The sequence below is a fragment of the Carlito syrichta genome, unplaced genomic scaffold (assembly GCF_000164805.1).
Source record: "Carlito syrichta isolate Samal-C Ts95f unplaced genomic scaffold, Tarsius_syrichta-2.0.1 Scaffold288373, whole genome shotgun sequence".
NCBI lineage: Eukaryota > Metazoa > Chordata > Mammalia > Primates > Tarsiidae > Carlito > Carlito syrichta.
Genome location: NW_007232469.1, coordinates 95934 through 109231, shown reverse-complemented (window position 1 = coordinate 109231; position 13298 = coordinate 95934). Strand labels below are relative to the sequence as shown.

At 38.8% G+C, this 13298-nt stretch overlaps 1 protein-coding gene across 2 annotated transcripts in view; it reads right to left on the bottom strand.

The window, feature by feature from the left end:
• PRRX1 (paired related homeobox 1) overlaps positions 1 to 13298 on the bottom strand; it is a 75097-nt gene that overhangs the window by 13896 nt on the left and 47903 nt on the right. For both annotated transcript variants that reach the window (XM_008053692.2, XM_008053691.2), the window contains exon 2: positions 4518 to 4693. In XM_008053692.2, coding sequence (XP_008051883.1) covers positions 4518 to 4693 — 176 coding nt within the window. The remainder of the gene's footprint in view (positions 1 to 4517; positions 4694 to 13298) is intronic.

Genomic DNA, 13298 nt, shown 5'->3' with positions numbered 1-13298 from the left:
AAATATGGGTTTTGATTCCTGTTCTAATTGTAATCAAGAAAAAAGAGGGAAAAGCTTATTAGACTTCTGCCATAGACACAATGACTTTTCTCAACCCTTTTTCAAAATTCTTCAAAATTTGAAATCTTTATCTGCTTTCATAATACTCATTAGATATTTAATGAAAATTCCCAATGTCCCCAAAATAGATGCTCTAATAAGGATGTAAAAAATGATTTATTTGGGAGGTGTGAAGAACACCATTAGGGGAACAAGGAGGTAACAGAGAAGAAAAGTAACTACTAAAGAGTGTGCTTCCAAGCCAGTTAGTTCTGTGGTAGCTCAGTCCCCGCAGAGATGCTGAAGACTAAGACTAATGCAGGACATATACTTCAAAGTTATCGCTCCTGAAGGGGAGCCAGCTGGGTGTTTGTCCACTAACTCTTGTCAATCATCAGTTATTAATCCATCAGCACTTCTGGAATGTTGACCACAGTCAGGGGAGTTTCCTGAAGTTCTACAAAGAAACTTTTGGAAGAGAAGTGCAAATACTAAGGGTTGGACAGCAAACTGGACAACATTTAATTGCAGGATTTGAGGGATATGGGTGGTACTAACAGCATCTGCTAAAACTAATAATACACCTATCATTTAAGTGTTTCTAAGGCTAGACCTTATATAGGCACATTACATATGCTATTTCTAGTCATCATAACAATTCCACATATTAGATTATTCTCTCTATTTAGAGCTGAGGAAACAGGCTTAATTAGGCAAATGTACTGCATAATGGTGCTTCGGTCAAAAACAAATTTTATATATGATGGGGGCCACATAAGATTATAATGTATTTTTACTGTATCTTTTCTGTATTTAGACATATTTAGATACACAAATACTGTGCTATTACAATTGATTACAGTATTCAGCACAGTGACATGCTATAGAGGTTTGTAGCCTAGGGGCAATAGGCTATACCATATAGCCTCGGTGTGTAGTAGGCTAGACCATCCAGTAGGTTTGTGTAAGCACATTCTGTGATGTTCACGCAATGACAAAATCATCTAACAACACTTTTTCAGAACGAATCCTCATCATTAAGTGATGCACAACTGCAATCTGTTGAGGGTCACACAAATTATAAGTGACTGAGTTTCTGAATTCAAGGACAATGGAATTTTGTTTATTTGTCTGCTCATTTGAGAAATCTTTATGGAGTGCCTGCTGTGGTCCAGGCCCTGTACTAAATGCTGGGAAAAAGAGAATAAGAAAGACTTATTCTCTGCTTTTAAGTAGCTCACAGTCTACTAAAGGAAGACATGTAAACTTGAAAAACTGCAAAACATGTACTTTAGATGCTATTATAGAGATGTAATGACAAAGTATAGGAGAAGGAAATTCTGTCATATGGAGTGGGCAGTTCCTCAATGAAGGGGTCAACATTTGCATAAAATATCACGTGAGTGACTGGTGCCCCACAGAGTTGTGCAACATGAAGGGCCTGGGTGAAATTGGCAAAAATGGCATCTGGACATCTCTGCCCTGGTGCCCACACACCTGGCTCTTCTGTTTCCAGAGTGCCCTTCATGTTGCTACTAGAGTTATTGCCTTAAATGTTAGTCTAATCTCATCAGTGCCCACTTTGCATCATCTGCTGGCTCCCCACTATTAATAGAATAAAACCCAAGTGTCTTACCACAGAACAAAGGCTGATGAGGCATGAGCTTTCTGTCCACCAGTTCAGCCACATCCTGCATAACTCTGGTCTTACACACTGGCCTTCATTCATTCTAATTCCTACCCTGGGAGGTGTGATTACCAGAAGACCCCCGGGTGTGTTAAGTTATTTCCCATTGACATATATCCACACCAGATGCTCCCTCTGCCTGTGACAGTCATTCCCCTCTTTTTCTAGTTGTCAAAGCTCATATTTTTTTTGAAAGATTTGACTTCAGCATTGAACATGGCTTAAAAGTCTGAGTTAGATAAAAAATACTGACTTCACTACTTTAAAGATTTATCCTTGGGTAGTTATTTAATTTCCCTCTTTCTGTGTCTCTTAATCAGTTGGAGATAATAATACCTAATTATAGGATAGTTATGAGAGTTGGTCCAGAATAAGTGCTTAATAAATGTATCCTCTCCCTTTTTTTCCCAGGTAGATTGAAACATCCCTTCTCCTGGTCTATCACTAATTCTTATACATTCCTATAATGAAAGGATCATCTTATGATGTCATAACTATATGGTTTGCACATCTGTCTCCTCTGCCTCAGTTCAAATTTTTAAGGAGAGAGTCAGTGTCTTATTCATACCTAGCAAACCAAAAACAAGTCCAAGATTACTCATAAAATAGGTGCTTGATAAGTGCTTGAGGAAAAAAAGGAGAGGAAAAAGAAGAAGGAAGAAACAAATTTCATAAAGATGAATAAAACATGGCCTCCATCCAAGAGGCCTTCTTAGTCCTGTAGGGAAAGTTGGCCCACATACAACTCAATATAATACATGTCATACTATGATAAATGCCATAAATATAAAGAAGCACAGAGTCAGAAAGAATTGGTGCAGACTGGGAAAGGGTAGGGCTTCATGGAGGAAGAATAAAATCATGGAGAAAGAATTATGTCCTACTCACTTAGGAAATGTTCACAGCTCTTAAGATCATTAGAACACAGTAAGGTGGAAAAGGGGTGGAATAAATAGTTTCAACATATCAGAAGGCATTTCCCTGTTGTAATGGGGCAAAATAATCCCTCAATCCCAAAATTGCTCTTTCACACTTATTTTTAAAATTTCTTCCATAGCCTTATCGAGGTTTCCTTCTTTAAAATTCAGATTCCCATAGCAAAAGTAGCTCTTTAAGGTACTGTGGGTTACTGGTCTAAAATTATTCATTATACCGCTGCAGGCTGAGGTTGGGCATAAAAGATATGGTGGCAGGTGCTTAGGGGAGAGGAAGGAATGTAAAAGCATGGTTAGAGAGCTGTGGTAAGCAGCGTGAGAGAAAGCGGTGAGGAAACGCAAACTTCATTGTTCTGCACTGTGTGGAAGGATGGAGAGAGAAAAACCAAGCTTTGTACCTGTGAACCGCTCTTGCTTGAGCCCTGAGAGATTGCCAACCAGTCACATGGCTACTGTCACCACACTTCCTCCTAACCTACCCTCTGGGCTTCTACAAACCCAGACCACTTTTTTCTTTTGTCACCGTTTTTTTCTTTTTGTCTCTTGGGCAGTATTTGTAGGTGAGGTCCTTGTTTCTCCATGGGGAAACATTTACACTTTTTCTTCAGGCTTAAGGGACCTCTAGGATCTTTGTGTCAATTCATCAAGTGTCTATAATCACAGTATACTGGACCTTGCAGCATAGACACAGACTCTACCCTAGTCGAGTCCCTTGGGGTCTAGCTTAAGTCCCCTCTGGTTATCATTTGCAAAAGGAAATCCCTCACACTCGGACTGAACACAGATATACAAATAATAATTTCTTAAGGAAGATAAGACAGTTTTGACCTGCCCTCTTCATCAAAACAGCAGCTTGCCACTGGCAATATGGAAGCCAGTAAGATCTTTCAGCAGAGATAGTAAAGCACTACTTGAAAAAGCATTTAACCAGGAGACTCTTATTCATTCAAGGTCTTTTGTAATTATTAAGAGCATGAACTTTGGGTCTGTGTATCTGCATTCAAATTCCATTTTAGCCATTTCCTAGCTGTGTTATGTGGTGCAAAATACTTTAACTTCTCTGTACCTCAGTTTCCTCACCTGTATCATGAAGAATACTCTCTATGTCTTTGAATTGGTGTAAGGATGAAATAGATTAGTTATGTAAAGAATGCTACTTGGCATATAAGGGCTCAAGTAGTGTTAGCCATTATATTATAATCATTATTATTGTTAATCACAGGTTGTGCTATTTTCTAGATGTCTGGCTTGCAGTTGACATGCCATGGCATTATTGTGAGAAAAAAAGGCTATCCTCTCTTCACCCTGTCTCATGCCCTTGCCTTTTTCTCTTCACAAAGGCACTGTAAAGATAAATAAAATCATCTACTTAAATATGCTCTGAAGCTAGTTTCTAAGTATTTATTTCCAGTTCCACCAGTGTTCATAATCATGTGTATTCAAAACAAATTTCTTGATGCTTTGTACATTCTCAAGGGCTAGGGAGGGAGGCTGAAGTGGGGACAGACAGTTAGTCTCTTTAACCGCCCTCAGACTCACACTAAAAGCTGGGGGTACAAAGTCAGTGCTCCCATGGGCAACATATACAGCATGAATGGTTAGAGACCAAAGCGAGGAGAGGCACTTGTAGTAAGAAATATTGTGCCCTACCTAAAGACATTCAGTTTGGTTTTTAAAAATACTCTACTGCCCAAAGAAATACAGTTAGAAATTAGAGGCAGTCCTCAAACTGACCATTTGTAACCTATATTAGTACCCACTCCAGGCTGAAATCTACAACTTGTGTTTTTCAGTCTTCAGAGATGTACCTCCGAGGAGGGGAATGCTTGGCTTCAGCTTCCAGCAGCTTGAGTTACCTGCACTCGGGCCTCGGTGAGGTTCACCCGGCGGGCGAGGTCTTCTCGCACAAAGGCATCAGGGTAGTGTGTCCGTTCAAAGACACGCTCCAAAGCCTGCAGTTGGCTGCTGTTGAAGGTTGTCCTGTTCCTCCGCTGCTTTCTCTTCTTCTTTTCCTCTGAGTTCAGCTGATCATCTGGAATAGAAGAAGTTGATGAGAAGGAGCCAAATTCACTGGAGGAGTCCCAGGTAACACTTTTTTAATGGTATCTATATTGCTTTGCTTGTTCACATCCTTATCAAAGGACCACAGCCAAATGTCACCTCTGCATATACAAATGTGAACATTGGAGCTTGCATATGCCAAGAATATCCAGCAATTCTGATGCCTGGTTCTTGCTTCCGTATCTGGGACCAGACTCAAACTATCAGAGAGATTCTTTGCCTGTTCCTTGAAGCCTGTTCTGTCAAAGAAGGCTAAAGGAATATCTCACTCCTGCCCGTGTTCCCTGTAAGGGGAAGAAGAGTAGCTCTTTTTGTATCTCATTTGTCTTAGACAATATTATGTCTACTTGTACCATTTAATTTAGGCCCAATTATCTCCTGGTTCCTTCTCCCCAATATATACGCATGAACACAAATGTAGAGTTAAGAATGGAAACCATGTTCAAGTCAGATTTGAGGGATTTGTTTTACCATGCATTCTCCTTGAAGCAGCAAGTAATTCGTAATAGCATTCACTCAGGTTCCATGTTGTTGACAAGGCAGGCTTCAGAGGCCTCAGCTTAGATCAGGGCTGGTGCTGCAACACCATCAACCCAAGCTAACATTAGTCTGGGACTCAAGATTGGGAAACAGTACCAAAAGAGCCCTGAGAAGAGTTTCACTCCAACTAGAGTTCTAGGGCCCGAGATCTTAGGGAATTTTTGGAGAACCCCAAGTTTTCACCTGTCAAAATCCCTCCTTGCATTCCCTGAGTTCTCCTGAAGATGTCTTGGCAGCTAATCATGCAGCCTGCCCACAACGGTCAGAGAGTCATTGGCTCCTGCACCCAGGCAGGAGCGAGGAATGTGTGAAACTGAGCAGAATACCAATGGTGACACTTCCATGGAACCATTACCCAGGCCTGAGCTGCTGCAGAACCTGTGTCTCTCCCAGAGATTTACAGTATCAATTTGCCGGGGCCCATGTCACACGCTCAGTCTGATGAATGGGACACACATTTCCAACAGCTTCTCCCCAAAAAGGTCTAGTCCAAAGAAAATTATGAGGAGTTGCAGTGAGAAAGGGGAGAAAGGAAAGGTTGGCCACTTACTCTGTATTCAACAGAAGGTAATATGTGCTGTCTCTCTTACCAGATAAAGTCTTCCAATCCTCCCTGATTATAAATAAGACTACTTGCATGGATTATGATGTCTTAAGCATAATGACACATACTTTAGCTTTCATATTATTCTTATTACTGAGGGCATGTTCTAGCTCTGTATGTGGATTCAAAGTGTATCTTAAATCCAGGAGCTCCTAGACTGGATCTCTCAGTGCTGGAAAACTGAGGCCTCTAAGTCTTCTCACTAAGAAACCCCTTCTTCATCAGGGTTGCCTCACTGAGAAATCCCTTGGAGCTTAGAATAGCGAATGCACACTTCTTGATCATTAAAGCATCCAGATATAGTAAGTGCTTGTTGAATTTGTTTTTGGGGGAAACATGACACTTCTCTTGTCCTTAGAAGACTGTTTCTATAGAAAAAAAATTACATGATCTCAGTCAGACTCCTTCAGCCAAGAAGATTCCAACACCATTCTCTCTGTTTCACGATTGTCCTGAATTGATCAACTCTAAGGTCTTTTACATGTATGACACTTCAACTAGGAGCTCTGCTTTGATGGCACTTCTGTGATACTCTTGGAAAGAATATCAGATCATCCACCTCTTGAGAATGGAGCCAATTTAATCATAATTTGGGTGATCTACCAAAGTCTAGGATAGTACAGCCAACCCCACTGATTATACCACTATTTAGCTATTAGCAAAATTAGTTTAGAATAATATCAGCACTATAATTCAAATACCTTGGGTCAAGTACCTTTCAGCAGTTGTCTTGTTCCTGTATTCTCCTTCCTATTTAAATATCTAGAAACATTCCTGTTGTTCCCTTTCTTTTTTCCAAATCTTTGTATCTACAGTTCTATATGTCTTGCACTTCAGGTCTTGCCAGATCATCCAGAACTTTATGACAGCACCATAACCTGGTTTCAACCAAAACAGAATTCTACAAAAAATCCTGGGCTTCCATACCTTCTCCAAACTGAGACTGATCAGATAGATGCTAGGCTATTATTTTTAATTACAAAGAGAAAATCCTTTACTAAGTCAATCACATTATTTGTTTTCTTCCCTCAAAGAAAATTGTTTCTCAGGTGTGACAACAAATTCTAAGTCTTTTTTGCTATTTCATATTCCTTCATGTACTGTCAAACTATGATCAAGACCAAGAATACTTTATGTTTTATTCTTAGTCTTACAACCTGCTGCATAATCTCAGTAGTTCTTTGAAATCTTCCACTGTTCACTCAAATTCCACTGACTGTCCACCATAAACCACCAACTCCCCTGACGTGGGAGTAAGGGAAATGGAGAATTATAGTTTATGACAGGGAATAAATAGCTATGATGACCTGAAATGATTCCAGCAAAAGTTTCCCAGTGAATGTTCTTGTTGTTTTTAACAAATGAAAACACCAGTCCAGATCATGTTGGAGGTGAGAAAAGACATGAAAATAACAGGGTCCAGGGAGCCTGGATCTGGCAAATATCCTTCAACGTACAAGCATAATGGAAAGAGACTATGAGTGGGCAACAGAGACAGCTTGAATGGCAGCCCATAGGCTCGTCTGTCTTTGCTCACTAATCACAAACTGTGAGCTCCCTGTTTTCCCCAGAATGCAGAAGAACAGGACCCAGCATAGTATCTCCAGCAGCATGAGAAGAAACATAAACACTGTCGAGGTTTACAAATGCAGGGCATCTGAAGGGCCTGTGATCAACAAACTTCATAGATTGTGGGCTTTGGTTGAATATAAGAGAGAGAAAGCTGTGTGCTTTTACCCTTGCAGGAGAAAAATCTTTCTTGTAAAAACAGCTACAGTGAAAGTTGATTTTGAAATATGCTGTCCAAGGATACTGATGTCTAACTGAGCATTTGGATGAATCTCATTTTTTGGTATTCTGAAGTGGTCAGGATTCACCAAGCTGCATAAGACATGGGTGTGTTTTTATCAAAATCATAATGCTGCAAATCCCAAGACATTTATGGACTTTATAACTTTATCGATGACTGAGTAAACTGCAACTATGCAATTATCGCTGCACTTTTAGCACAAACAAGCAAAATGACCTTAGAAACAGGTGAAAACTCACTTGAAATCATGAGTCATAAAATATTGACACCTATTGAAACCCAAGAAATAGTTTAATCCCACCTTCTTACTTTACAAATGAGTTAAATGAGACTTAAAAGAACAATGGGACTTGTCCAAAATCACAATGCAAGCTTGGGGCTTCTAACCAGAGCTAGAAGCCAGGACTCCTAATTCCATTCTACTCTTATGTGCAAATGACAATATACGTGCTGCACAAGAGAGAAACAAAATATATGGAAACTACTACTCAGGGAAAATATTTAAGAGAAAGACCGATTTTTCCATGCTAGTTATCACAAAGAGGGCCAGTGTGTATCACATGTCATTCCCACCATACAGACTTTAAAAATGCAACCATTTTCATCTAGAATAGCAATTTTGATGCAGATGTTTTTGCATTTTCCTTTCTAGTGGTCTCCTTAAGTTCTTGTTTCAGCAATTAAATGTGTGCAGAGCTATTTTGGCATAGTATACCCTTATCTCCTATTTTTCCCCACAATTATATTGGCACTTGTTTTTTATTTTAGGGCTCAGTTCAAAATCTATTTCCTAAGACATATCTCAAACTTACCTCTTCTGTAAGTTTTGTTGATAGCTCCAACCCATATTGATTTCCTCAGTCTCAAATTCCCAAACATATTTTAGTATCTTATTAAATACTTTAAAAAATTATCATCCATTTCCCTGTAAGTATTTTGTCACCTTAATGAATTCAGGTATATCTATGAAAAGAGATAGGGTCCCTTAACAAATTAAATGACAATAAAAGTTGAAAGAGTTATAGAGTATGTTGATATAGAAGTACTCCCAGAATTTTAGAACTTTAGTAATTTATCCAAAGTTTCAAAGGCTTGAATGATTTCTTAATGCCAATTATTCTTTTAAAGGTGCTTAAAAATAATTAGGTTAGCGTTATCTTTTGTCTCCGGATGTTTTTACCTACTGAGGTAAAAAACAAAACAAAACCAAAAAAAACCCCTTTTACAGTGTTTCTTTTTCAGATAGGTCATCAGGTTTAGAGATGGGGAAAACTGTGTGGTCCAATTCCTTTGTAAATGTAGGAATCAGTTTTTCATTTTTATCCCTTACTAAAAAATCAGTTCCAGGATAAATGAATGACTTAAACACAGAACAGTGTAGACACCAAAGTTTAACTCTCTCAATATAGAAACAAGCATCCCAATAAGAAAGAGATGCTAAAGAAATTGGTGTTTCCAATGAATCAGGATATTAAAATATATCTATAGCACTTCTACAGGGGGAAGAGCTGTATTCCCAAGGTAGGGTACTCTCTGCACATTCAAATATAAGTTAAAGGGAACAATAGCATGAAGTTCACTCGACTCCACGTGTGGCTGCTGAAGACGGAGAAAGAGGCATGAAGCGTCATCCTCCAACACGGGACCTGGTGACGGAGGTTGAGCCCTACTCACTAAGACCTTGCACTCCCTTACAGGCTTCAGTTAACTCCAAAGTCCCTGACCCTCTTCTGTTCTGCATCCTGTGGGAGGAACCTTACAGATCCCAAATCAATAGTCAAATGTAATTTAAAGCTACCATAAAAGCATATTTTAGGAATAAAATCTGAAGGAAAATGGGTTTCCTATCCCTGGGTCCCATCAATTTGGGAAAAAAATCTGATGCAAGAAGATAAAATGCCAGCTTCAGTAGCAAAAACCAACCACCACATCAAAGCTTGTCATCTGCCTTTTGGTTGAGAGCATGGCAGGCGAGTGGATCTAAAGTGCAGCCTGCTGATCATTTTATGGGCACTGAAGAATGTTTTCAAAGGAACTCATATTGCACAACAGCTACTTACTTTAATGGGATTTGTGTGGTTCAGGCCCTGTAACCTTTGGAAAATTGAAAGGAAGTGTAATTTGCAAAAGCCACTAAGAACTGTTTAGCTTTTATTGCAAGGCCTATGAAAAGCAGTGGAATACTGCTGTGGCATTCACTTGAGATTTTTGGTTACACTTTGCTTTAACTGAAATTAGGACAGCATCCTTTTAATATGTGCCCTGATAAATGGCACGCAGGTATCACCTAACTGGGAAGACTTTTGCAACGGATACTGAGCATAGCACAATGACCAAAGCCAAGTTCAGCAGCACACCCACACCTCAACAGCACAGTCCTTTAGTGGTCCTCCGCCACAGAATCTCAGCAACTGTCAAGAGTGACCAGGTCTCTGCCATTACAAATACCCAGATGACCTACTTCTCTGCAGCACTTGTTCCCTTTAAGGTGTATTATCACATTATAGCGGCCTGAATCTAACCTTTTGCAGTAGTCTTAGATGCACGTATTTTTTCCTTTACTGTCACCCTAGCGTAGACTTGGCTTATCTTTAGTCAGGTTTGTCAGTCTAAACTTCAGAAAATAGCACTAAGATACTTTAAATGTAATTTGGGAAATGTTATTCGGAGAATAAAATAATCTAAAAAGTGTTAAACACACATTCATTATTTTGAATGGTTTTGTTAAAAAAGATGAGTCTGTGGTTCTGTGTAAAGCAACAGTGGTTCTGTATTGCACAGCTCAAAGCTTAACACTCTCAGTATAGGCAACCCATCTTTGAAACAGAAAATACTGAAGAATATGAGGTACTGTAATGAGATTTGCACTGCTTTTAGCTTCATCTTATGTATTTCCTTTCATCTCTCTGGGACAAGTACGTTTCCACAAAGCCAAAAATGTTGACACAATTCATATCACCTTATCAGCTTTAATCCTTTCCCCGTTTAACCTGAGGATATTCACTAGTGGTGCTTGCAACTGTAGTATTTACCCCAAGATGAAAATTTTTTAAAAGGAGAGAATTACCAAATATAGTAATTCTATTCTTCTTCTTTTCTTTTCTTTTTCTTTTTTTTTTTTGTAATTCTCATTAGGATTAGAGAAAAGTTCTATTTAGAAATAACTCCAAGAACAGTTTTTATGTTTTATTTTCATATTGAAAATCAGTCAGATTTGCTTCGGTCTCAAAGAGCACATTCATGTAAAATTAAATGAATGCGGCAGTGAGCTACACTTTTTGTTTTTTCTAAAAGGGTAAAGGGCTAAAGTCTCTTAAGACATTTTTCTTAAGAGAACCTGTATGAATATCCAACACAAAGCAAAGCTTCCCATGCAGTTCTTATACTTTCTTCTGAGGCTGTGTTGACAATTTCCCCATGTTGGCATTTTTCATGTGACCATGAGTATGTTTTAAACTATTCCAGAGTACAACGTGTGTCCGTATTTAATTGGATACAATGCTCAGTAAGTAAAAATTAATTATCAGACATTAAATAGTCACACACTAGAATTCTTATTGTAGGAGATGAGTTATTGAACAGACTACCTTCTCACTGATAAAGGCATAAAATTCTGGCTTCAGATATGTAAGCTACTTCCAATTTCTCTAGGGATTGGATCACTGATTTACTCATTTTTTTTTCAATTCATTGCAGGATTCCAAAAATAAAAGTGGAAAATAAGAATCTTTTCATCAGACCCAACTAACTGTAATTGGAGAGGACACACAGTGGAGTAGAGTAGAAAGCAAACCAGCTTAGAAATCACAATAACCTGCATTCTCCTACAGACTCTGCCCCTGCCTAGCTGTGTGGCCTGAGACCAGATGCTTCACTTCTCTGAACGTTAGTTCTCAACACAATAAAATGGGAGTAAGACTACCTGCTTTCTGGGGATCATTCAAAAACTCAGTGAACACATACAAGGTACATAGTAGGCGTCTGGTAAGTGGTGGATTTTACTGCTATATAACTACTGTAATTTTTCCTCAAAAATGGGCTCATCAAAACCATAGCTGCTGCCCCTTTTTTTCTTTTGCTCACTGTTTGTTGGTGTTTAGTTATTCAATAAGATTTTTATCAGAATGGTTGGAGAGAAACCATTTAAATATGTTGATTTGGCTTAGTCAGGCTTGACAGGGAGCATAAATGAGAACTGGGGAGCAGGAAAAAAATGAATACAAGTTTTGCTCTAATAATCAGCAAGACCTGGGATATGATGGTAGACTCAATGTTGCACAAGACAGTCACACATGGATATTTGTCTCAAAAGTTCCATTTGGGATACTTTTCTGCTGTGGGTAAATTCCTGACCTTCTAACAAGTCAGTTTTTTTTCCCCTAAATTCAAATTTTGAAAGGAAACAATTAGAAAGCAAGTAGATTCTAATGCTAAGACAGGGAAATAATTGGCACCTTTAACAAGTAATCTCACTAGTAGTTAGTTTAAAAAAAAAATTAAGAAAAAATGGCAGCCAAGGGCTAAAGGCAGGCTATGAAATTCAATTATACCCAGCCTGTTTGATTTGGATTAACTGATTTACTTGCCACTTGTCTACAAACACAAAAGTTCGGTCATATTACTCAATATTTATTCAGTGACTTAAAAAAAATATTTGAGCACTTTGGTATAAGGTGAATAAATGAATAAAAAGAAACCAAGGAAGGCAAAGAGTGAGTTCTGAGTGAGATTTTAAAAGCTTTCTGAACTTGCAATATTCCAGGTTTGTGGTCCCCTTGGAAGTGCCTGGTATTTGACTAGGAATTTGACTAGGATTACGATCAGCTCTGGATGAGGCTTATGCTCTTGACTTCTTCTGGTGAGCTTTCCCCTTTGTAATGAGACTGTTGTCACTATGTAAAAGACAATATCAATCTTAACATTAGCAGAAGGGTGTCTCCATCTGAGGCAAACACCATGTCATTTTTTAAAATGATGTCTTTTTTTGTTATAATTTTTAATGTTCTAAAAAAATCTGGTAAAAATGGTTTAAAAAACATTACTGGAAGCAACAACAATGAAGGAGATGCACAAAATTAATGGGTAAACTCAGCTCTTGGACTAGGTTCCTCTGCTTGGATAAAAAGATAATTACAAGGCATTTGAAGTCTTGAAAATAGAAGCACAACTTGTATATTTTTATAATTTTTAAATCTTGAGCTAAAAGGATAAGATGCCTGTAGTAGAGAAAGCCACAGGGAATAGAGAATTGGCTTTTCATCACAATAAGAGGTAGACTCAAAGGTAATTCTGCAACATTGCATAGAGTAAATGATGATATCTGAAGAGGAAACCAAAGTCCCTCTCTATTGTTACTTTGGTCTTGGATACCAAATGAATCTGAAGATAAAAACATGCTAAAAGCCGGGCTCGGTGGCTCAGCTTGTAATCTTGCGCCTTTGGGAGGCTGAGGTGAGTGAATTGCCTGAGCCCGCGGGTTCGAGACCCGCCTGGGCAGCGAGACCTCATCTCTACAATAAATCTAAAAATCAGCTGGGCGTGGTAGTGCGTGCCTGTAATTCCGGCTACTCGGAAGGCTGAGGCGGAAGATCGCCGGAGCCCAGCAGGTCGAGGCTGCGGTGG